The following is a 26,294-nucleotide window of genomic DNA, read 5'->3' on the forward strand; positions in this document are numbered from 1 at the left end:
TACAAACCTGCAGAGTTAGGAAAAACAACCAAACACAGCCTGTCATTGCCTGATCTCGTTAAATCTCTGAAGCTAAGCAGGTGCAAAGCCTGGTTAGTAGTTGGATGGGAGACCGCTGACAATTACAGGTGCCGCAGTAGATGACAATCACTCCAGTAGTATCTGTCCTTGTGTCCTTGGGCACGGCACTTCACCCATACATTCAAGTATGAATGTAGTGAGTGTGGTGGTCGGAGGGACCGATGGCGCGCTATGTCAGCCCAGGGCGGCTGTAGCTACAATAGTAGCTTACCACCACTAAGCGTGAAGTGAAAGAATAATGCCTTAATTCTGTAAAGCGCTTTGAGTGTCTATAATAAAGCGCTATATAAAATCCTATGCATTATTATTCTAATTATTACAGACGGTCCTATGTTTGCACTGTCAATAGAATTGATGTGTCAACAGAAAACAGCCAGAGGGAGGAGGAGAGGACAGGGGACTCACTGTGGCACACATCTTCAAAGGAGATGACAGATTGCTGCTCTTCTTTCGCTTTTGTGGAGATTTTTGCACAGTTTGTGTCTGGGAAAGGTTTACTCCTGTCTGTAAAAACAAAGCAGATCATCACTGTTTACCTTTACAAGACCAGACATCAACATGAGCTCCCTTTATTCCCCCATGTCTGCATTTGTCATCATAGGTTAACACTACATGTACTGCCATCTCCACAACAACTATGCATGCATTACTTTGAAAAAAAGAAAAAAAAAAGATGTATACTTGTACATTTGTTATATTGTGTAAGTGTGACCATCAGCAGCACTCCCTAAGGAAGGGGAAGTTAGACTTTATTAGGGGTGAGATATAGGGCAGGCCAGCAATGGAGCAGCAATTTTAAAAGTGACTGTGTTCTAAGGGTAGAACAACCATCGACTCCCAATTACTTTAATAATTTTATTTACTAAAACCAAAATAAAGCTGTTATTAAAGCAGTGATACTCAATATGTCTTCATTTTAATGATCATTTCTCCAGAAAACATTAAAAGAGGACATTTTTAACTTCCTTCCTTCCCATTTTTGCTCCTTTTTCAAAAAAGACACTTGTTTTTTTTTTTTAAATTTTAGCTTCCTTTTGCCAATAAGTACCCCTTTTTCCTAATTATTTATCCATTCTTGCAAGTTCTTTCTACACTTATCCAATTTATGTTGATTCTTTAACCATTTTTTGCCACTTTTCATCTAAATAAGCTACCTTTTGCCCAATAAATAACACTTGTTTCCTTTTTTTTCCCGATACATTTTGCCTCTTTTTGTTCCACATTTTTGCCCTTTTTCACTATTGTTTGCCACATTTTGCTCATTTAAGCTCCCCTTTGCTATTATATACACCACGTGTTTCCTCAATGTCAATTTTTTTGCTACTCTTGACTGCTTTTGGCCCATTTTGGTCACTTTTCACTCTTTTCTTGCCACATTTCAGCCACTTTTGGACCATTTTTGCCACCTGTTACGCATTGTTTGTCACTTTACTCATGAATGTTGACTCTTTGTTTACCTTCTCGGTAGGCGGCTTCGTCAAATGGCTGGCTGTGATTGGCTTGATCATCATTCAATCAATCTAACTGGACCAATATGTTTTCAACAATGAATCCCTTTGCGAAAAGTAAGGTGTATGAATTTTTGTTTTCATTACAGTGCGGGTGTCGCATCCCCTATGGGTGAGACGTACCCAGGGCAGGCCCCCCTTCCCCTAAACATGTTGTCCTGATGCTGTTATCCTTATGACCCTTAGATTAGCAGAGCACAGTACTGGTAATAAATACCAGGCTGCAGTTAGCCCACACATAAGCTTTTGCGAGCTGTTTGTTGAACTCCACAGTCCATGGAAGACTAACCTTAGACTACTAACAGAGCTACAGAAACATTAAAGGTGCCAGTTGCTTTTATGCTCCCAAGGTTCTCAGATGTAATACAGATTTTTTTTTTTTTTTCTTTTTAAAGCTTTGAGATGCTACAACCCAACAACAGGAGGGAAAGTTGTTCTTTCAGAGACTAAATTCTATAACTATGTCTATAAGCTTTTTACAAGACATCTCACAGATTTTGAACCTCAGCTGCTGTTCTCCTCAGGAGGAGAGCTAAGACTTCACAAATCTGCAATCAGAACCCATAAGAGGGCCGTTGGTATTTACACGAGCAAAACCAAATTCAAAAAAGATCTGACCACCTTCAGAGCATGTCTTTATCTACTGATTAAAGTTTAATTTGTACACTTTCTTACTTTGAACTGCATTTTGTTCCATTCATTTTAAGTTCACTCATAAACAGCAAATTCAGCTAATTAAATTTTAGTTTAACTTCTGCTAAAATAATAATTTCTTATACAGTAGCACCATTGTCTGTCTGTCATTTATTGAGACTACTCCTTCCCAAGTACAGGACTAACAGATGAAAACACTCCTTTGTCCCTCAGGGCATGAAACTGTACAACTCCTCACTTCGGGGGAGGAGGGGTATCAGAAACACAGAGGATGAGCAGTAATTTGTGTCAATACACCAAACACCATTCTGTATTTATTGCTGTAAATTTGTATATTCTCTAAATTTTCAGTATTTACATTTTCTATTGACCATGTTTGCTGTTTTTTCTTTAAATGCTGCTGGAAACTAACTTCCCAGAGGGAGCCTATCCAAGGGATAAATAAAGTGCTATCTATCCATCAATTGATCTATCTATCCAGGTCTTTTCACTAATTTCCCTTTCTGTTGAATGTTAAATTTAAACTGTACAACCCTCAACCCTAAAACTTTAAATCAGCTCTCCTCATTTTGGTTGTGGATTAGGAGGAGGTGAGGGCTCCCTAAACTAACCAGTTATGCTGGGGTTTAAGCCAGTAATTTAGATTAGTCACAGAGAGTCTCACATGCCAACACCACGAACAATGCATTGCGAAAAACTGAATGGGTCAGCGGCAAATGGTAAAGCTCTGTGATGCTCGGTCACAGACGTCATGTGCCAGTGAGGATTGTCACAATATCATATTATTTGGGTAGAAGGTCTTATAAATCCTTAGAATTTAAATTTTAAAATACCAGTTGAAAGGGGATGTCATTTCAGATTCATTATTATGAATCATGAAATTGTTTTAATTGAGACACTGAGACATATCAGGGCAGTGGTGACGTAACGGTTAAGGAAGCGTGCTTGTAATAAGAGGTTCACCAGTTTGCATCCAACCTGGTCCATCACTGTGGGATGTTGAGAAAGTCCCTTAACTTCTGCTACTGTTGTATGTTGCTTTGGATAAAAGCATCTGCTAAATGAAATTGTAGAATTGTAGCTGTGTCTCTGACAAGAAAAGCTCTGCAGTTTCTCAGCATCACCACTGAGTGTTGCCAAAGCATCAATAGCTGTAATGGACTTAAAACTGGACTGGTCAGTGCATGCTAATGCAGCCAACAGAAAGGAACAGAGGAGACTCTTCTTCCTAAAAAGACTAAGATCTTTTGATGTCTGTCGTGAGATGCTGTACATCTTCTACCAGGCAGTAGTTGTAAGTGCTGTGTTTTTTGCTGTTGTGTGCTGGGGGAACAGTGTAACGGCCAAGGAGGGGAACCGACTGGACACGCTGGTCTGTAAGTACGTATCAGTAACGGAGAGGGGTGTGTGTGCTCTGTTGGAGAACTGGTGGAAAGTAGGATGATAAACTTGATGAAATCCATCCTCAGTAACAGAAATCACTCCCTACATGACATGGTGGTGACAGAATCCTCTCCATGCGCAGGACTGAGGAGGTCTTTTATCAAAGCTGCCATAAGACTGTACAATGGGTCCTGCTAGGGATGTAACGATTAATCGCAAGGCAGTTAAAAATCGATTCATAGCTATCACGATTGACATTGATACTTTAAAAAAAAGTACTGCAATTCAATTTTCAAACAGCAGAGGGCGCTATATATGTATCCCTTCTCTTGTCCAGCAGTGTACCGGCGGGCAGGATCTGCTACTATTTTCTTTCTGGCCGCCTTCTACTCTTACATGTTAATGATACATGTTAGTAATTGATTCCTTACCCGTTTAGCACCGAAAGAATATTTGTAATATTACGTGAATATCTGTAAAAGTTACGTTTTTCTATTAGCTCTGTCTGCTAGCATAGCATCTCTTCTTCACTGCTAGATTAGCTGCATGCCAACCAACCACTGGGTTACCAGCGCCCTCTGCTGGTCCAAGCAAATATCTGATGTAAATCAGTGCAATGACGATTTTTTTTTTTTTTTTTAAAGTCCAATTGTTAAAGCACATTGACATTTTCAGTTGCACTTTTAAAAAGAAAAAGAACTATTATGCAGTTTTGCATTGTTTACTATAGAACCAGAATTTAAAGTAATAGGCTTCTTCATTTGTATTATTCCTTTATTTATATCATTCAAGATTTATTTTTAGTTAAATTGCATTGTTTTCAATAGTTTATCAAGGGATTCTTTTGACAATTAAAAATAAAAGGAAAATAATACAGTATTTTCTAGTTTTTTCCCCAAAAAAATAAAGGAATATTTTTCAGTAATCATTTGACTACGGTCCCATTTTGTAAAATAAATCGTGAGAGAATCGTATCGTGAAACCAGTACCGTGAATCGAATCGGGAGTTGAGTGAATCGTTACAGCCCTAGGTCCTGCTAATGTGCACTTTTATTAAACATTTTTTAAGTAACTTTTTAACCTTTTATTTATGAATTTATGAGTATGTGTGTGGAATGTATGGCACACTGTATGCTACTGGGCACTTAAATTCCCCCTTCTGGGGATTAATAAAATATATATATGTCTATATCTATCCATGTAAAAAGAAAAGAAACAATCTTGCTATTTTGCTAAGAGCACCAATTTACTTAAACTGTTTCCCATGCACAAAATGCCATCTAAGTAATAATCAGTTCTGTTTATGGTCTCCTGGTTACACCATGGGTGGGGTTACCTTGTCTTTGAGGGTGTTCACATAAAGATCACTGTTGGCAAAGTAGATTGAAGAGTTGAAGTGGAAAATCTTAATCCCCTCGTACTCTGCTGCCTGGGAACAAAACACTCATCAGACTCAAAGTTCACATGGAGAGAATCTGGTTTAAAAGCCTCTGTATTTTCTCCACACCTCTTCATATTCATCCACATCACAGTAAAGCCCAGTGTGGGCAACATGTCCAAGGACTGAACTTTTAGGGCTGGAAAAAAAGAAGGCAAAAACTTAGAAACCCATAAGCACACCTAAGACAGTCATTTAGTTACATTTCTCCACGCTGACAAAGCACCTCGAAATCAGTTTCAAAAATATCAAATGTAGTTATTGGATCAGTACCTCTGTGTTCTGTAAACAACCGTTAGTATGGCAAACGTCAGAGCCACCAGAAGGCCATAATCCAGACCCAACAGTACCGATGCTACAAAGGCCACCAGCCAGATGACCTATAGGAGAAACCAACACAGTTTACACACGTAGACTAACAGCTGAAGGGAAATGTAATCATCTATTGTATCTTCTTTCCAAGTGGAAACAGAGGCGTAGCACCACATTTTGGGCCCTGGGTACAAACCATCTTGTTGGGCCCCTACTGTAAATTATGTGCACCTTTTTTGTGCCCAGAAACTATACTAGTATTTTTTGTATTCTTATACAAGCTTTTATTCGTCTTCACATTAACCCAGAAGTTCCCAACCTTTCTCAGGTCGTAACCCCATTTTAATATCACAAATGTCCAGCAACCCCAGAGACATTTTTTCTTCTTCTAGAATTAGTTTTTGATTATGTTTATTAAAGTGTGTTACAAATACAGAGTAGCCAAGAAAGCACACAAATTGACAAGTGCCCCACCTTAGATAATTTTATTTGACCTAGAATGATATTTGAAAAAGTTTAAGTTATAGGATACAGTTATTTGATTTTTATTGTGTGTGATGTGTAATTGAAAAATAATAATTGAAAACATTTTAAAAATACAATTCCATTTTTTTTTAATTAATGTTTCTATTTTATAATTACTAGACATTTTAGGCGACCCCATTTTAATTACAGGCGACCCCATATGGGGTCCTGAACCTAAGGCTGAAAAAAACTGCCAGAACCTAATGACTCCATATCCATTGCTTGTATTTTATAAAACTGTTCTACCATATTTTAGTGGTTTATTGAATATTGTGTTTGTGACATTTTTGCTACAATTTAGGGGCAGCTGGTAATTTTTTTTTTTTGGGGGGGGGGGGGGGGGGTATAACTAACACACATAAAGCAAACATGTACAAAGGTTAATAAAATGTAAAGATAGAATGATAAACATAGAGACACTCTGGCGACCTACTTAAGATGGAGGCAGCAAAATTTAGTCTTCAAAATAATCCTGTATTTTAATAATTGTATTTCCAATTAAGATGCAAAAGGAATGGGCCAGCATTTAAATACGCAACAGTGCACGTAGTTTTTTTCAAACAAAATAATATGTTGCCTAAAAAAAGATGTGAGTGTTTTAAAGCTCACCTCTGAACAATTGAGTAAACAGTAGCTTTCCCTCATTTCACCTTCTCTCCCTCTCTTTTCTGACTTTTTCACTAAAATGTTTAAAATGCATTTTTGTACATATATACAGTATAAAACAGACTTCTGAGCCCCCCCCCTGCCTTGAAGTGTACAAGAATAGTGGATAAATGTGATGTAATGTCTATCTGGGGAACAGACTCTTTTTTTGTTTATATTGTGATCTAGTTACTACATCAATGAGCTAATGTTGCAGGTTTGGGAACTAATCTGTAAAAGTCCAAACCACAGAGATCAAACAGACTGACCAGTTCAATCTTGCTGGTCCTCCACAGATGAGGAATGTCTCTGAACTGCTTAAACATTCCCAGCAGATTGACCATGATGATGGCAGCGAGAACAGTCTGCGATAAAATAAAAGAAGTATGTGAAATACGTGAGGAGAGAATAAATAGGTATCATCGCTAGATGTGATACAAATAAATTAAACTGAACTCCACCCACCTGAGGGAGCGGCTGGAACACAAACCCGATGGCCACCACGACTAGCAGCACCAGTAAAGAGCCCAGCAGCCCTGCAATCTGCAAACACACACAAACCACAGGCTCAACTCTCCTCCTGTACTTCCTTTGGCCCTGTTTGCATTGTCTTCAATCAATCAACTTTTGTCACCAATAGGGGCGATTCAGACTACAAAGATATGGAGAGCATAAATTACATACAAGCCACAACAAAACATAAGAGTACGTAAATAAAAACATGAAGCAGTGCAATTTGACCCAATAAAAACACAAGGTTATGTAAAAACAATGACAAATATAAATATAAATCCAGCGAAGAAACGGATCCATTAATTCATCACACTCGTCGAGTTAATAGACGAGTTATCTTCTTCTACTGGAGTTAAGAAGGGAGGTGGCAGAAGGGATGAAGGAGTGTTTGTATCTATTGGCTTTGTCAATGGTAGTCTGAGATGGGAACCTGATGGGAGAAGCTCCAATTGGTGATGTAAAGGATGTGAGTTATCTGACATGATGGACCATGTTACACACCTGTTTAATGTACAGATCCTGAAAAGGTTCCTGAGTCACACCCATTATTTTGCAGCAGACTGACGACCCTCGAAAGGACATTTTTGTTTTTCATGTTTAAGGGTCCAGTATGATGCTATTTTTCACCCATCTTTATATGTTTTAATAAACCTAAAAACATAGTATTTAAGGTTTATTTTCTCTAACTCGATACAAGGTGGTATAACGGCTACTAAAAGTAGAATGAGGCTAAAGGAATGTATATCACTGTAGCAAAACCATTATAAAATGAATTTTTTCGTAATACTGCCCTTTTAAAGATTGAAACCAACAGATTAAAGAAAAGGTGAGCACTTACTTTATAAAATAACAATAAAATATGATTAACAATGACCTGTAAACCTGGAATTGAACCAGCTTTTTGAGACAGAAGAGGCACTGCTGGCTTTTCCTATTCACTGCATGCGTGTTATTTGTTTTCCAGTAAAAACGCAAACGTTTTGTTGCATTCCGTTGACACGGCAACGTCGTTTTGGTGCTTGAAAATGTAACTTTTTTTAAAACGAGCTCCAGTGTGTAAGTTTTTGACAATGCTTCCATCTCGGTGTCCGTGTAAACAGGGAACAGACATTCTGTGTCACGGGCTGGCGCACTGTGGCTGCAGAGCCTCAGTGTGAGGAACACTGTTTGTGAGGTGATTTGAATAGCTCCGGGCAGTAATGGATTCGGGCTTAAAAAGAGATAGTCTTTATTCAGGTTTGGGCCATCATAAGCCAGGTCAGGTCTAACTTTTTATGTCCCATTGAAACTCTAGTCTTACTTGTGTTTAGCAGAAGTGTCTCTGCGCATGTGCTTATTTTGGTTTTTTGCACACTGCCATCTATCGGCCTAGCATGATTACTACAGTACATAGCTTTTTATACATAGTTTCCCGCGGTCTTATGTAAACAGAGATTGTTTTGAAAATGTTGCTGTGTGAATGCAAAATGTTTTGGAAACAAAAAAGTAAACAGAAGCCAAACCTTGTCGTGTAAACAGTGCCTTAGAGCCATTGCAGTCAAGGAAATGTGTATTGGCAGCGTGTGTGTGTGTGCACCACCTGTGTTTTTCCTCCAGTGCTCTCCTGCACTAAGCTCCTGGACATGGAGCATGTGATGGCAAATGTCTGGAAGAAAGAACTGATGAAGTTACACAGGCCCAGGGCAATCAGCTCCTACGAAAACACAAGGAATAGATCAGCTGCAATATGGGTTTGATAAACATATGCATATATACAGTTTGGTTAAAGGGTAGGACATGTTTGAAAATCTCAGGGACATAACTGACAAAAACGTCCGGTTTATCAGTAAACTGTGAGGGACGAAAAGTAAAACACAACTAATGACTCAGATTGTCATACAGTACACAAACTATGACTGAATTAACTAAGTTACTGTGATTGACCAATAGACTGACTTTGGGCATAATGCAGGACACACAGAGACAGATGATCACATTCATTACAAAGGCCAATGTGGAGACTAGGAGTGACATCCTTATTTATGGACTGTTGGTGGAAAACCTAAACAGGCATCAGGAGAACCTGCAAACTAGTCCAACCCACGAAACCCCTTTGCTGCAAATAGGATTGCATTCATCTTAAATAATCAAGAAAACACCACAAAACTCTATGTCAAATACCTTGTATTTGCTTTACTGTATTTGCTTTACTGAAAGCAAATACAAGGTATTTGCTTTCACATTACTCAACTTAAAATAAAATGCAGTCAACCGTAAACTTAAGAAGCTGGTTAATATAAAGGTGATTATGGGAATCTATTTAAAATCAAACCTCAAGGTTTATACAAAAATTAACAGATGTGTAACTCAAGCTATGAAGAAGAAGAAGCCACTAAATCGCTTTGTATTTTACTATTCAAATTTTTTGAAACGCTTTCATGCCAACTAATTCGCAATTGAAGCTGTTCTTTATTGTACTTAACACTATATCTTAATGCATGCCCGACAGGCAGCCACAGCACTCTCTAGCAGAATTACACTGAGTCACCAACAGCTGACATTAACTGTACTCACCTGATTGCCGTCCACACTGTAGCCATGTTTCAGGGCGAAGATCTTGGCGAGCGAGATCCCCATAGAGAATCCAACTATGGCTACTGCGAAGGAATCGGAGATCAAATTTGGTAACAGGGAGAAGTGTGGGACAGAAGGAGGGAGAAGCCTGAAAAGACAAAAGCAAGAATTCAGGTTACACTTACATTAAAGGTTACTCTGAAATGCAGAAAAAGACACGAGTGTGGAAGTTTGGTAGTATTTAGATCTCTCTGATGTAACCCACCCTGATGGTATCTTCCCGACCACGTCCACTTGGTAGTGGTCTGACAGAGACAGTCCATACGAGATACCAGTAGACACGATGACCACAATGATCTCTCCTGGAATGGGAATGAGCAGCTTGTTCTTGAAGCGTTCATTAATGTGTTTGGTTCCGTACAGAAAGACGAGACATGCAAGGCCCAGGAGAATAGTGGTAACGTTGGTGTTAGGGATGTCAAGCAACACTGCTTTAAGGCTCTGATGATCAAAGTGGGTAAAAAGGAATCATTAGCTACATTCACCATGTGTGGCACTATAAACTTTTAAATGATATCTAGTCTCACATAGACAACAGAGAGTGGCCCTGCGTAGCGCTGCGTTTTCACCCCTAACAGGTACTTCAGCTGGGATACGACCACGTGCACAGCAGCTGCAGTGGTAAAACCTCGCACCAGAGGCTCTGTGAGGTAAATCGCTACGAAGCCAAACCGGAGTAGGCCAAAGACCATCTGATAGGAAAACAGGAGACGTAGACAAGCTTTGTTAAATCTGAAGCTATTATGAAGATCTGAACGCATAAACACAACATTGGTTTAGAACTGAGGCTGACCTGGATAATTCCCACCAGAGTGGTAAGAACCACAGCCAGCTGGACCCTTCTGGTATCACGAGCCTCAATATTCACGACCGGGACAGAGATGTTGGATCCGTTGGCAGGAAAGACGTAAAACATGGAGTCTGGAGCCTCTCTCACAACAACGCCTCCAATCATCAGACTGATGACAGCAAAGGTGCCTGCAGGTCAGACATCACACTAAAAAACACTGGCGTCCAATCTGCACCAATCTGTCACAACATTAGGACCATGCCCACTGCGTGTGACTCTTGGTGACTTTTTAATGTTTTATTTCATGAACTTGTACGTTTTAATATCTGATGATTGTCTCTAATCAAATACTGTTGTTTTTTATATGTAAATGTAAATGAAAGTATTATATGTCATGTAGTTGTCCCGTGACCCTGAAAAACAGGAACAGGCGAATCTGAAAATGGATGGATGGATTATGTAGTTGCATTTTTCACTGTTTATTTCATTGCATATTTCCTGTCATTTGTACTCTTTTAGGGTGACAATTGTCCAGGGACTACAGATGAAAAATAGCCTTCTGGCTAAATCTTGTACATTTGCTATACACTGTCCATGTTAAATAAACCAATACATACTGTAAATAGACATATCTTAATTTGACAGGGAGGTTCTCTGGTGAAAAACGAAGCTAAGGCTACATTGAAAATTGTCGTAATGATCCAAAATATAGTTAAATAGGCACATACATTTCTTCTGTAGTGGGTGGGGTGTCTTCTGAGAAGCCTCTCATGCAGACTGCACCCGATATTAAGTGGAATCGTGTACGCGCTGCACATGTACTCTATCACTCCACTCAGCGCGCTCTTCCCCACCCCCTACCCCAGGTCCGATAAGCGCATCCAACATGTGCTCTTTTGCTACGCATGCCCGGACGCCTCAGTGCGTAACTCCCTGTTTCCTCCTTTTGGATTTTCAAAATAAGATCACCCTATGCACTCGCATAGATGCGACCAGATGAAATTTTCACTCCCACACACTGAAAAAATACTTGCATATGTGAAATATGAAAAGATGTCCAAGTGATTTGGTCCAATTACACACAAGAGCTACTGTAAGTAAAATAGCTTAAACTGGTTCTCATGGAAAAATGTCACAACAACCATCATAGCACATATGCATATGAGACAACAGAAATAATCCTAGACACAACAAAACAATGAACACAAACATTTGTTATTTCCTGTACTATTGCTCAGATCGGTCATTGTTTTAATCCTGACATGAATGTTGATAATGTGACCCTCAGATCAGACAAACACTGTTGTTGTAGTTCCAGCGAGATTAATTTAGTCTTCTTTTTGAATAGTATGTTTATTTATTTTTTATTTATTTATTCAGTTCATTTCCGACATGGTTGCATTCACAGAAATTCATTTGCGATGTTAAGTTGAGATTTCGCTTATTCGGGACAAGGTTTTTCAGGAAATGTTCTATCTCCCGACATGTTTCGACTGTCAACTGCCAGTCTTTCTCAGAGGAGTTCTGCTGATCATCTTTCATGGTTCTTTTGAAGTTTCACTTGACTTCCATTTAATAGTTCCAGCGATATTAATTTTGTCTTCTTTTTGTATAGTATGTTAAAGGAGACATATCATGCTTTTAAATCCTTCCTTTTTAGATATAAATCATACAGTTGTGGTCTATATAAAGCGGAACTGCAATGCTTGGGTCTGAATTCCTCATTATTATAGCTCCACAGGCCCCTTTTCTACCCCTTTTCTGATGTGCTTCTGAGAGCAACTCGTTTTGGTGCTGTCTCTTTAAATGCAAATGCAAGTGTCACCTCTGCAGGTTGCAGAGGTGACACTCGGTTCAACTCCACCCTGTTCGGCCATTTTTGTAGTTTGATAGAAGAGATATGATTATGTAGTGGCGTAGAAACTTTTTATTCAGAGGTTATTTACAAAATTTCAACAACAGAAGACTTGTCCATCCAGCCTTACATGTTCGAGCCAGAGTCTGACCCGGTGGAGCGAGATGAAAATGAAGATGATGAACCTGCAGAACCCTAACAAGTGAGCTAACACAAGCACCGAGCTAACGCTAGTGCCTAGCTAACATCACGAAATGCATTTTAATACAGTCTTTTCAAAGACAAAAACAGCAAAATGAAATGACTAATGAAAACTTTAGACTTAAATTAAATCACGTAGGCCATATCATCAAGGATCTAAAACGAGCACACAGCGCTAACATATGAAGACGGTGCAACTGCTAATGCTAACAAAACAATGACAGGGACGTCTTTTCATCACACTTTATAGCGTTATTTACAGCTTACCAAAGTGCTCTGTTCATCGTCTCCAAAGATAGAAGGAATTGAACCCTCAATCAGACAAAGTCTTTCGGCAAATCCTTCTTTATACTGGCGAAGCAGTCATCCTTGAAGTGCTTCGCGCACACAAAAATGACCTTACCCACAGATGTGGATACATTTCAGTGAAAAATAAAACTCAACCAGGTACTTCAAAAAGGTTCTGATGCTGGGAGACGTTGTAATGAAGCGTGTGGGTTACTACATCCAACAACCAAACATTTTGACTTATCCTCTCGTAACTTCTGCATCCTTGAGCTTGGACTACAAAATAAAAGCGAGAAATAAAAAAGTGTTGGGCCTGGAGTCGATGTCCTAATTTGGCAGTTCCGCTGCAAATACTGTGATGTCATTGTTCAAAAAACGTAATAGAGAATCGAAAAATCAACACAGATTGAAAACTATGACCAAAACAGAATATAAAGATATCAACGAAGCACCTGAAGAGACTAATTTGAACTTTTCTGTGCGTCTAAACAATCTAAATATACATCAAAATGCATTTAAGGGCTATAAAAGTGGATTTAGCATATGTCCCCTTTAAGTTGAAGTTTTGTTTATTCAGACAAGGTTTTTCAGTAATTTTTTTATTCCCTGACATGTTTTGACTGTCAACTGCCAGTCTTCATTAGAGGAGTTCTGCTGATCGCCTTTGATGTTCCTTTCAGTCAAAACGTGTCAGGAGATAAAAAGTTCCAGAAAAAGCTGGTCTGAATAAACAAAACCGCAACTTAACACAGCACTGATTTTTCCCCCACTGTCACACAAGTTGCCCACTTCTGTATTATAAGATGGGTGATCTTTATAAGTATATATACTTGATGGCTGCCTGGCCTATTAGTGCCTGAAGAGACCATCCAATCCCATATCACAACAACATCCCCAGTGTCCGACAAAGTGCCACCCCCTGCAGTGGCTTCATCAGCAAACAGCTTTGGTTTACTGCCCCTGACAGTCAGCTGGACTTAAAGGTTGAACTGACATTTGAGATCTCTTGGACCCTACTATAGTGAAGAAGTAGCCACATAGGTGGGATGACAGAGGCTTGGAGGGCTTCATAAATTCCCTCGCGTTGACATCATGCTGGGAAAAGTTCTCCTTAGAAGAACCACTATGGGAACATTTAAGGCCATCCATAACCTGGATGCCAATAGGTGGTGTTGTGAGGAAAAACTGTACACCTCTGCTTGACAAAACAAGCAGAGAGCAGGCATCCGTCATACACGTGGACTGTAGTGATGACAAAAATAAAAAAGAATATTGAGCTTGATATTGAGAGAGCAATAGTTTCTAGTTTAGAAATCATTGCTCTAAGTTCTCCTGTATCATGATTATCATCCTGCCCAGCATGCAGCCCAGGAATCACTACTTCTGATGCCAGCCTCCCATGGTATCACCATGTCTACATGTGAGAGTGAAGCAAACGATTCCTGCTAAGCACTCACACTCTGCTGTGTTGTTTTTAAAAGCTAAGCCCTTTTTTTTTTTTATGATGGCCTCACAGGCAGCGGCTGACATTTCAGCTGAGATGGAGTCACTTCTGGGAAATGGACGGCTGTAGATGGATGAGGTGTCACTGATTTCACAATCCTTCTGCTCACACCAGCTGGGGATGCAGTAATTCTGTTTGAATGGACACATTTCCTCCATTTCCTTCCTTTTAATTTGATCCATTTAACTGATGTGATAATCACACCAGAGTATGTGTGGCTGCTGACTCTACATTTGAGATGAGCATGATTTAACACAATCACAGCTGCAATTCTTTGAGAACATGACAGTGAGCCTGGCAAAACGTTCATGCAAAAGGCCATTGGTGTTTAAGTGGAAATAATACTACTTGCATATTACAGATTAGAGTTTAGATTCATGGCCCGACCCGCTCAGCTGTCGGGTCAGGCTTCATTTTTAACCTTTTTTTTTTTAATCTCTATTACATTAATATTTTTTATAATGAACACAAATACATTTCTATATTGTAGTGGTATTATTTCTAAAGCGATTTTTGCTAGTAGTGGGATGGGATTGTGTTGTGTTTAGTTGCTCAGCGTTCATATTCACTGAATATTACTTATTTTGCTCATTCCTCACTTGCTGCTGCGGAGCGCAGGGAACAAATATGATTGCGTGCTTCAGTCAGGGCTGCGCTTCACGCACGGGCCGCCGGGTCTAGTCTGCATACTGAAACGAACTGGGTTCTATGTCTGGTTATGTTCCACTTGTGTGTGTTTAGTGGTTAGATTTCCCATGGCCGAGAAGGTATCATGGTTACGTGCAGCTTTCTCTGCCAATGTGCGTCTTTGTTTACATGTGATCTGAGTGTTGATTGGCTGGGAGGCTGGGGAAAGAGCAGGCGTAAGCAGGGAAAAGAGTGAACAATTCTGTTCTCAACGGTAGTGTGAGTGTATGATGGCTCTTTGTGTTTGATTGTTTATTTTTGGCGTGTTACTACAACCTCCATTAAAGCCTGTAAAACTGTGATAATGGCTCAAGTCACGTCATTGTAATACCTTTTGGGCTGGGCTGAGCTGCGGTGCGCGCTCCCCCCTCGCTGCGTGAGGCACAGCGCTACTAATCTACCGGTAACAATATGTTCAATAAAATAATTTAAGTCGGGTTTGCTTTGGGCTCGGGCCTACAATTTAAGTTAATGGGCCGGGCTCGGGTCAGGTCTGGGCTGGATTTTTTTGGGCCTGATCTAACCTCTATTACAGATGCACACTTGTTCTCAAACTTGTGGAAAACTTTGGCACAGTTGTGGCGAAGTGGGCTTCCACTCAATAGAAACGCTTGGCTCACCTATTGATATGTGTCGGGATGTGCCAAAGAAGGTATACAGCACTACAGGGTAGAAGGACGAGTACAAGCCATACACTGGAGGCAGAGCAGCCAGCATGGCGTAGGCCAGTCCTGTGGAGCAAAGCAAACAAGTAATTTCATCACATCTGCAGAGCCACGGGGAGACCAAAACAAAGACTGTCACATTGCCTGTGCAGAAACACAGTCGTGCTCCAGGCCTTGCAGCTACTGACCTTGGGGTAACTGGACCACTCCGGTGCTGAGACCTGAGACCACATCTGAGAAAAGATACTGCTTGACTGGGTAGTATGGAAGCCATGTCAGAATTGGCAGGAAGCTCAGGGCGGCAGATTTGGCCTTCTGCGACGAGCATCTGTGGAACAACATGTTTTTATTTGGCGTTTATTATGTGTGTATCTAAGCTGATCAATGTCGATGTCTTCATATGCAGTTTCAGGTGGTCCTGGAATAGATCAGCACAACTTCATGTTTATAATCCTGATAGAATATTGTTAATTATTAACCTGATGAAACAGAAAACCAGCATTAAAGACTTAAAACGTCCCTTTTATTAATTTTACCCCATGACTAAAACAGAAGGCTACAATTCTTTTACACATTTTGTAACACTGACCTATCCAACTGGTAACTTGTCTCAATGTGGTTAGTCTCTAGTCTACAACAGTAAAAAAGACAAGATCTATTTCAGAAGCCACCTGTACTCCTAAACAAAGCCATGTCTTTACAAGAAAACATGCAATGGGCTTCATTAAATTCCTAATTTGCGTTAATGAGCTGTAATTTCTCTAATTCACTATAAACATCTTGAGTTCTGAAATGGAAAGCTATGAAAGTGTAAAAACAGCCCTTTGCACCCTTTTCCACTCTCACTTGGAACATGGTGTAAATTTGAGTAAACCTGCTCTTTGATCAGTCAATAAACCTTTCCCAAATACTGTTACAGATTTTGTCTCAGCGCCATGTTGGATGTCGTGTGAAGCCTGCAAGTCATGGCGAGTGACAACACAGCATCTTACCAATATAATTCTGTCAGAAACTAGAAAACAGCTTGATAGGCAGCACTAAAACTGATGAATACACAATTTTTTCTGTAAACTCTGGTTTTTCTTATCTTAAGTCTTGTTTTTTGTTTTTTTGTGGAAGTCAAATGTACAATACATAATCAACACCAAGTAAGCTAGCATATTATTGGATCATGTCAATATTGCCATGTACTTATGTAACATTGCATATTAGATAGTGGTGATGAAAAAAAGAAAAGACAGGTGAAAACACAAGGCCATCAATATTCACTTCTCCGTAAAGAGGAGCAAAGATAGAAAGACTGGGCAAAACCAGTTAACTAGCTAAAACCTAAAAAATAACATGTTGTTAATCATTAATTATTACTTTCCACCTGAAAAAGTAACTAAACCCCAAAACCTTTCCTGCTGAAAACAATTTGATGCAGTGTTGTTTATGGATCCTAGTCCGACTCTTAACATTATGGCCAAAGTATTAAAATTTGATATATGTTGTTGTATATATATGTTAGTGATGCACCAAAAATTTGGCCACCAAAAATGTATAGCTGAAAATGGCTCAAAAGTGCATTTTTGATTTCTCGACAAAGACTTTTATCGCCGAATCAACCCGGCTGACACCAGATGACGTAAACAAAAACAGAGGCTAACATACGCTAACGTGTCTGCGGTGTGCACGTATTTCAGTACATCTGAGCACTAAAGCATCCAAGCAAAGAGGTTGAGATGGAGCATGGAGTGAAAACTATGAAAAGTTCACTCTCAACTCTTTCTGCATCACGGCGACGCAGTAGACGCGTAGTACTCTGCGCCGTAGCCTGACGAGCACCTCCAAAAAAATCCTCGAAGCATAAAATTTGGCTTTACAGTCTGTCAGCACAAGTTTTAACGAGATCTTTTTGGATCCTCTGTACTTTATCGTGACTGTACTTGATCTGTGTTATTAAGATTGTTAATTGGATGTGGGAATAAAGCAGCACCCACAAAAAATGATTGATGACGCGATTGAAGAACCCGCTTAGGGACGGAGACAACAGTGCAGCAAAATTGGGAAAAATAAAATGTGACTTCTTCAAAACATAGGTATATATTCTATTCGGATACACACATGTAAACCTGGGCTGATTTTTTGCTTTGTTAAAAATGCTTTTAACTTTTATAAATTATTATCTAAAATGAAGATGTAACATTGCTATTGTCATTTATCTTTTAATAAATGTGTTTATCATGTAAATTATTTTTACGTAACTCATTTTTACTGTGTGTCTTCAGAGAACTCCCAATTTCTGCCATCGTAGAAAACGGACCAAAAAAACAAAGTTCACTTCCTGATACGGAAATTACAACATCCTTATTTTCTATTATAGCAGAAAAGGCCTTTTTAAGCTGAGTATAGCCTCACATGCATGTTTTGGGGAAAATATCATTCATTTACCTGCAATCTGTCATCGTAAATGGGTGTTTAGAGAGACAGAAATGTCCATTATCACGCTAAGTATGACGTTTCACCTTCTGAAATGGAAACAACTTCATGGCATAGACTATACCCTCACCAACATGTTTCTGGACAATATCACATTTCCGTAATATATTTCACTATAAAATGGTTGGTCCAATGTCTCGCTAAAATCGTGTGTAATCTCAGCGTGTGCTTCTTTTGGTGGATTTCTGCTGTGTATAAATGTGAAAGTTATGACAAAAGTTAACTCCATTAACTGTATGAAGCATGTGTGACACAATTTCGGGACTTTTAATAACCAGTAATGACATTTGTTTAGGGAAACCCGATGAAACAAAAACAAAACTGAAATATGTACTTTGGTATACTTTGTCACAGATATGGGGAAATTTTGAGAGAGAAAAAATCTCCACGTCATCTTAAAAAAAAAAAAAAAAAAAAGGCTACACTTAGCTTGGCTGTTCTTGCTGCAGGTGTTTCAGTATGTGTTGTTAGTCATCAGACTACTTACTAACAGCCACGTTATCAGTTACAATTCTCTGTGATGACGGGAGTGCCATCAGCGTTTTATGGAACGTCACCTGATTCACTACAGAATCAGCCTGTGGCTTTTTTATGATGCGTCACATAAAAAAAATTCCAAACCCTAACCTTTGTCCAAGTGAAATAGGTTTGGTCTAAAATAGTAGTTTTAATGGGACAAAATTATACCCTTTGTTTACTATCCGTAAACAGTTGTAAAAAGGCAACAAAAAAAGTAAAGATATATAGCTTTAATAAAGACCATATGAGGATTGTTTTTTAAAAAAAATTGTTTGGTTGTGTTCAAGAGGTTAAATCAAATATTGGCATAAAGCAAATGAGTTACTAAACAGTGATTTACGTTGTACATATAAATAACATATATTACTAAATACCTCCTGAGGTAACAAGAACGTCAAACATTACATTTTTTGTAATGTTCCTACACGGTTAGAACCTTGTTGACTTTTAACAGAACAAGTGAAGACCAAAATGTAAACTTACTGGAACTTTTCAGCCAGTCGTTGACGCAGAGTGGAGGTGTTATCTTTGCGCTTCAGAACAGACGCCTGAATTAGCCTTTCATTGTAAACTGGACGTTCGATTCTGTACATCAGTGGCCTGTCTGCGTCCTCCTCTGGTCCAACTGATGCTGCACATTCTTCTTCTTGCTCCATAGGAGGGAGATCAGAGTGCAGGCTTTGCTGTTTCACCATTCGTGTATCCTCCATTGTTTATCTTAAACACTTGTTCTTCTCATTCATTGTTCTGACTAGTCCATTGCTGATCTGATCCACTGCCCCGATCTGCTCAAGAAATAAAAGGAGAAAAATGAACGTATCAGACATGCATCTTGCTGGGGATGAACCACAAGACATGTCTGTTTCATTGTGAGTTCAACTTCACTGTAAATGATTCACAATTGAGCAGCTCATTTTTTTTTCCTATGGCCAAGTCCCTTAACTGAACTACGATAAGTCATAACTCTTAGAATTTAGAAAGAAAACCTTGGTATGCAGTGAAAGCACACATATTATTAGGAATAATAATAGGATACAAAAGAGGTCCTGGAATGAGATTCCACTTCTACCTGAGAGGCAGCATTACGAAACTCTGCTTCATTCAAAATTATCAAGCTCTATATCTTTGGGTGGCCCCTTTTTGGTCCTGTAGAGCCATGTTTCAACATCTATCTCTCTTCTCCTGAAATGAATATGCAGTTCCACAAAAGGTTGGGTAATGAGCTACATGCTAAATGTAGGATTTTAATGAAATTTCAAAGGAAACAACTACACGGCGGTACGCGCCTGGTACACTTGAGTATGAAAACTCTGAGGGGTGTGATCAGTCTGTGCAGCGTCTGCTCCTCGTTCGTTCAGCCTGAGTATGTTTGGCCCTTAACTCAATATTCCTACAGTTTCTAAACTAATTGCACTAACATGCTCCAGTTTTATTTTGTAAAGCTAGCACTCCTTTCAAATTGTATTGGAAAAGGTGTATAGTTAAAGCTGACTAAGGTAATCCTAAACTAAACCTTTTCTCATTATTCTGCAATAACTTTAGATAACTAAGATACATTAACCGGTGCACAAATCATGCATTTTATTAAATGCCAATCCTTCTTTCTTTTGCAGTATTTCCATGCACTTCTCTTGCCGTTTCTAATCTGCATTTCCAGTACAACCAGTTCCTTAACTGATCTAATCTGTATTTCCTGTTAACTTTTTTTCCTCTAGTTTCAACCAGTTTAGATTTCTTCATGTATTTTGTGTGTGTGTGTGTGTGTTACTTCTGCTATTAAACCATTGCCTAATTATCCAAAAAATAGCTGACTGTAGCAAAACTACCAACTAAAGTTTACAGAAAAAGACCTTGTTAGGGCTGGGCGATTTTGCCTAAAAAAAAAATCTGAGTTTCGATTAGACTTTTGATTTTTTTTTTTTAATGCACTTAAACATTACTGCAGACATCAGATATATTGTCAAAAGTGCAACTTTATTGCTGTGATTAAATGTTTAAGTGAGCTAAAATGCATAGAACAATTCCAAAATAAAGAGTAAATGAGGCTCTGTCATTCAACAACTTCAAGCTTTAACCCAGGTTTAAGCAAAAGTGCAACAGCAAAAAACCAAACTCCAAAGTCCCATTTGGAACTATTTTGGATTTAAACGAGGCAGAGACAGTAAAGCAATAGGAGGTCCACTGTGCAGGCGCTGTCACCAGCTATAGGAGCCAAAGGAGGAAACACTTTTTTTGTTTTTCTCCGCACGGACACAGAGCAATCTCTTTTTTTTTAATATTATTATTTATTTACAGCAATATGTACAAACAATGTTTACAAATGATATACAGTACATACAAAGGAGGGATCACATCCAATCTCAAAACACCAGTGACATAATCCAGAAAATGCATAAAAATATAGTTTTCACAGGAAATCAGCTCCTGTTTATTGTATTTTGTCCTCTATGGTTCATTATGTTGGAGAAGCAGCATTATTTTATTTTTATTTTTTTTTTTAAAAAGACTGGATTTGTTATCCTAAGTTGATTATTTATATTAGTTAAAAATAAATTATTGTGCAAAGGCAACTGAATGATTATTTTTTTTAATTTCAACCATATAAATTCGAACTTCATTTATTAGTTTTTTTATTGCTTATATGCTTTTGTTCATGTACTCTATCATACACCAAACAACACTATAAGTAATGAATAAGTATTTCTAACTTGTACACATACATTGCAGCTTCAGTATTGCGATATTGCCAGGAACCGTGATACTTTGTCTGGTATAGTATCGTGGTTACTCATTTTGGTATCGTGACAACTCTACATGGATATAAGGAAAAGAGTGGATGGACGAAAGCATAAACATCCGGACTTACACACGGACTTATTAAACACAGACGGACCTCTGTAAACGGGGTAAAGGGAACAGGCTTCACCGGACGGCTGGCACTAGGACCCAGAGGTGGAGTACTTCATTTACAGGCTGTAATATCACCAAATTGATCACTTTACCTGTTGTTAGAGCTACTACCTTTACCAGGGAGCAATTATTTATTCCTGGTGATTGTTTTCTGGGGTTTTACTGGCCTTTTTACTGTCCAAACTGAAACCGTATGTTATTGTTGAGCTGCTGCTTCAAAACTACAGTACAATCAAAATAAAAGTGAAAACAGTTCTCATGTGTGGTTTTCTGTGTTATAGCCAACAATAAAAGGTTTGTTGTGTGTTTTTCCCGATAGACTTGATATGTCACGTTCACCCACTGTGCAATCAGAGCCTTCCCAACCCCCAGACCTAAAGCAGAATTAAATAAAGCAGAATAAACCATTTTTCCATGTAAACCTCAATTTGGGAGTTATTATTTCCATGTAAACAGGAAGCAGAACACTTTAATTCCGAATGATTTAATTCGGAATAACTAATTCTGAATTAAATAACAAGAAACCGTGGCCATTGTCTTAAGACAGAGAAAATAGATAATCTTGTAAACTGTGCAAAGAAGACGATGTCTTTCTGATTTGCGTCTTTTAAAACAGGCATCGCCAAAATTGGAAAGGAGGTGGCTCTCTTCAAACATGGTTGAAGTTCATATTGCTTGGAGAAATAGTTTGTTAGCTTATAAAAAGCTCTTTGCAAAGCTAGAACTTCCTATTACTCAGCTTTAAGGAAAACAAGAACAATCCTCGGTTTCTATTCAACACTGTAGCCAGGCTCACCAAAAGCCACAGCTCTGTTGAACCCTCTATTCCTGTCAACCTGAGCAGTGATGACTTCAACTTTTTTACTGATAAATAGCAGGAGTGCTCAATCATTTCTTAAACAAAGCAGCTCCTGAAATAACCCCAACATGTAGCTTTTATTTTCAGTTTCACTCCAATTGGTCTGTCTGAACTAACCTCAATAGTTAGTGGTTCTAAACCAACAACCTGTCTTTTAGATCCAATCCCAACTCCACTATTTAAAGATGTTTTTCCACTAATATGGTGAACGAGATCAATGCATCTCTAGTAACATGTTATGTGCCACAGGACTTTAAAACCGCTGTAATCAAACCTCTCCTTCAAAAACCTACCCTCGATCCAAGTGACTTGTCCAATTATAGGCCAATATCCAATCTCCCTTTTGTTTCCAAAATTCTTGAAAAAAATAATTGCAGGTCAACTATGTGATCACCTACTTAGGAACAATTTATACGAGAACTTTCAGTCTGGCTTTAGAGCCCATCACAGCACAGAAACTGCCTTAGTAAAAGTAACCAATGATCTCCTCTTAGCCTCAGACAGAGGGTTGGTCTCACTTCTGGTGCTCTTAGATCTCAGTGCAGCCTTCAATACAGTAGATTATGTACTGCTGCAGAGACTGGAAAGTATTTTAGGGATTAAAAAAAAGGCACTTGGTTGGTTTAAATCCTATTTATCAGACAGGATTTAAACAGCTGGGTTAAAATAGCGATTCAAAAATATGTGCTTCAAAACAAAAAAATTATTGTAATTAGTCGATGACAAAAATAATTGTTATTTGCAGCTCTATTTGTTAGTACTGTGGATTTGCAGAATCATTTTTGTGTTCTTGTTGTCTTTTTGTGTACTTTTGTTGTCATTTTTTTGTAATTTTGTATATTTTTCTGAATCATTTTTTGTATTACTGCTCATTTTGTTGATTTTTGGTGTAGTTTTGAGTGTTTATGGAGTATTTTCTGTACTTTCTTTTTCATGCAATGCTGTAATTATTTGTAATTTTTTAATGTATTTCTTGCTTTTGTTCTGTCGTTTTGTAAGTTTACTTTGGGGGCAGCATAAAATTAGACCAAGGACTGCATGTGGCCCCCTGGCCACTAGTTGCCAATGTCTGCTTTACAGGTACAGTATAAATAAATAATAATAAAATAAATAAAAAATTAATTGGAGAGAAAAAAAAAAAATCGGAAATTCCGGAATTTGCATCCGATATCCAATATTTGTTTTCAGGCTGATATCGGACCGATATCCAATATCTGATCAGGACACCCCTAGAAAAATGTGCACATATTTTGTTTATTGGCAATAAGCCTTTTCACGCTCTGGAACTGCACATGCGCGACTTGCAGGGATCATAGGTCGAGAGGGATAAAAAACGTAAACAAGCTTGTCCACGCTGTTGATATTTCCAACCTAACAGCGTTTGTAATGTTATTCCAGAGATTGTTAGTGTTTTAATAGTGTTTATATTATTAATATTACACATATTCGGACTCGAGGTGTCCAGCATTTTCCGCTGATGCCGATTTTGGCCGATCCGAGCACTTTTAAAAACTGATGGGAGCAGCTAAGCAAGGGCAGTCCCCTCACTTCCACCCCAAATACCTGGGTCTCCAGCAGGCGGATTCTGACTCTACCCGGGAATGATGCACATATCTGAGCACTTTTGTAAAAGTGCTCGGATATGTATACAGGAAGGGGCAGAGTAGGATGTACTTTCTCAGAACGCTGGCCTCTTTCAGGGTCTGTTTTAAGCTACTGTACATGTTTTATCAGTCCATTGGGTCCAGTGTCCTTTTTTTGCTGTTTGTTGGGGGGGTAGTGCAAAGCAAACTCAGAGGCTGAACCGGCTACTTGAAAAGGCGGGTGCGGTGGTTGGACCGGGTCTGGATTCAGTGGAGAAGGTGGTGGAGCAGAGGACGCTTTCCAAGATCAGTGCGATCCTGTTCAATCAGAGCCACCCCCTTAACTCGGTCTCTCCTGCTAGAGAAGCGCCGTGAGCTCCAGACTCCTCTCTCTGGCATGCTCCAAGGACAGACTGAAAAACTAATTTGTTCCTCGTGCCATCAGGCTTTATAACAGAGCCACTTCAGGGAGGAGCAGTGGAGTAGAGAGGGAAATGTATTGAACATTGTCTTGCAGTGCCTTAACATCTCTTGGACTGTTGTGTTTTTAACTTCTTAATTCTGTCGATCCTGCACTGTTTGTGTGCATGTGAGCAACAGACTGCTGCACAATTTCCTTCGGGATCAATAAAGTATTTACCCATCTATCTAAAACCGATGTGAGAAACAGTATTAAAGCGACAGACCTACTCTGCTTCCACACTCCTTCTACAAGCTTTTCACTTTTGATTGTTATATATTTTCTGTATTTACTTCATTGTTGTTGATCTTTTTCTGACTTTTTCTGACTAAAACACTGTAAAGTGTTTTAGAGTTTTTTTAAAAGCGCTGATAAATAAAATATATTATTGTTACCGATGGGACAAGTGAGATTTCCAAGTGTGAAAAGGACAGTATGAGTCACTAACCAGGTCCGTGGTTATTTTTATTAAGCTATTATTTTAATTCAATTTACAAATGTGAAGGAAGTGCACAAGACAGACCGGTCGATAAGTGAACTGGGGTAACGCCATCAGCTGAAACAGTTTGAAAATCAGGAAAAAAAAAAACAGAATTTTTAGTTTTTTTTTTTGTGCAGCATTAGCTTTAGCAGATAACTCGGTCTTTCTGCCTCGGATACTGATACGTTTACGCAAAAAATATTTCAAGGAATCAATGCTCAAACGGGTAAAATAATCTAAATCTCTGTCAGACTCGCTTCATACACAGTCAGTGGGGAGTTTATCCCTCTTGACCTTTGACCTAATAGGAAAGCACTGAACCAGAGTGAGAAAAGGCTTATACATTAAACGTACACTAGTACAGGAACTCATTAAGTTCATTTCTACTACACAGATCTAACGTATTTAAGATGAAACGTAATAGCATTTACGGCTACATTTGGCAGTATATTGTGTTCAAGTAATGTGAAGATTAGGAGGGGGTCGTTGAAATATGTTCTCATCTAGATACAAAAAGTTTGAGAACCCCTGCTCGAGCCTTACAGGGTCGGATTTGGCCCCCGAGCCTTAAGTTTGACACAGAGTGACAGATGGCACTATTTTCCATTCTATCTTGTCCTGTACTGAATTCCAATAAAGGGCCATCAATAAAAGATATCTTATCGTAACCATTTCTATCAGCGATGCATGCTTTGGTTTTCCAGACAAAATGCTAACTTGCAATGAGTCACATCGTTTGGCTGTCCTACATAACACGGAACCTTTGAGAGTTCACCTCGAGCCCTGTCATTGCTGTCCGTGTTTGTGCAGGTCTGTTACCTTAAGCTTGGCTACTAGCATCAGCTGTACACAGAGGCTAACAGAGACCTACCTCCGTCCGCCGTGTCCCTGCAAAGATGCTCGAGGATGGTAAAAAGGTCTTCGCTGTCTCTGGTTGAACTTTAACAGAGACGTTCCTCTAGAAAGGCGCGCACACAACCACCGCTAATGATATGCCACAGATAGGCGGATAAAGAAGATGGCTCACTCCATAGCGAAATTCTATATACTTTCCGGCATGGGCGGGGCCAAGCCCCCCCTTGGCCTCGCACGTGACACTCCTAAAAACGGATTGGCTATCCTAGCGACCGTGGCTCAGGTGGTAGTGGGTCGTCTTCTAATCAAGAGGTTGGGGGTTCGATCCCAGTACCGGTGTCGAAGTGTCCTTGGGCAAGACACTGAACCCTATGTTACTCCCATGGCGCCTTGCATGGCAGTCCTGTCCCATTGGTGTGTGAATGTGAGAGTGATTGGGTGAATGAGCTGATGTGTAAAGTGCTTTGAGACTGCTTCAGTGTGA

The 26,294-nt window shown here is 39.1% G+C and overlaps 1 protein-coding gene across 1 annotated transcript in view; it reads right to left on the reverse strand.

Annotated features, from left to right (window-relative positions):
• Positions 1–26,003, reverse strand: part of slc26a5 (solute carrier family 26 member 5) — a 32,953-nt gene extending 6,950 nt beyond the window's left edge. The window contains exons 1-15 of the mRNA XM_028450381.1: positions 25,827–26,003; positions 19,146–19,447; positions 15,851–15,990; positions 15,618–15,728; positions 10,466–10,650; positions 10,200–10,364; positions 9,878–10,113; positions 9,613–9,760; positions 8,639–8,752; positions 7,012–7,089; positions 6,816–6,911; positions 5,338–5,444; positions 5,134–5,203; positions 4,963–5,055; positions 487–585 (exon numbers count right to left, since the gene is read on the reverse strand). Of these exons, the coding sequence (XP_028306182.1) occupies positions 487–585; positions 4,963–5,055; positions 5,134–5,203; positions 5,338–5,444; positions 6,816–6,911; positions 7,012–7,089; positions 8,639–8,752; positions 9,613–9,760; positions 9,878–10,113; positions 10,200–10,364; positions 10,466–10,650; positions 15,618–15,728; positions 15,851–15,990; positions 19,146–19,372 (1,869 nt within the window). The 5' untranslated portion in view covers positions 19,373–19,447; positions 25,827–26,003. The remainder of the gene's footprint in view (positions 1–486; positions 586–4,962; positions 5,056–5,133; positions 5,204–5,337; positions 5,445–6,815; positions 6,912–7,011; positions 7,090–8,638; positions 8,753–9,612; positions 9,761–9,877; positions 10,114–10,199; positions 10,365–10,465; positions 10,651–15,617; positions 15,729–15,850; positions 15,991–19,145; positions 19,448–25,826) is intronic.
• Positions 26,004–26,294: the final 291 nt, after the last annotated feature.

The sequence above is a fragment of the Gouania willdenowi genome, chromosome 6, assembly GCF_900634775.1.
Source record: "Gouania willdenowi chromosome 6, fGouWil2.1, whole genome shotgun sequence".
Classification (NCBI taxonomy): domain Eukaryota; kingdom Metazoa; phylum Chordata; class Actinopteri; order Blenniiformes; family Gobiesocidae; genus Gouania; species Gouania willdenowi.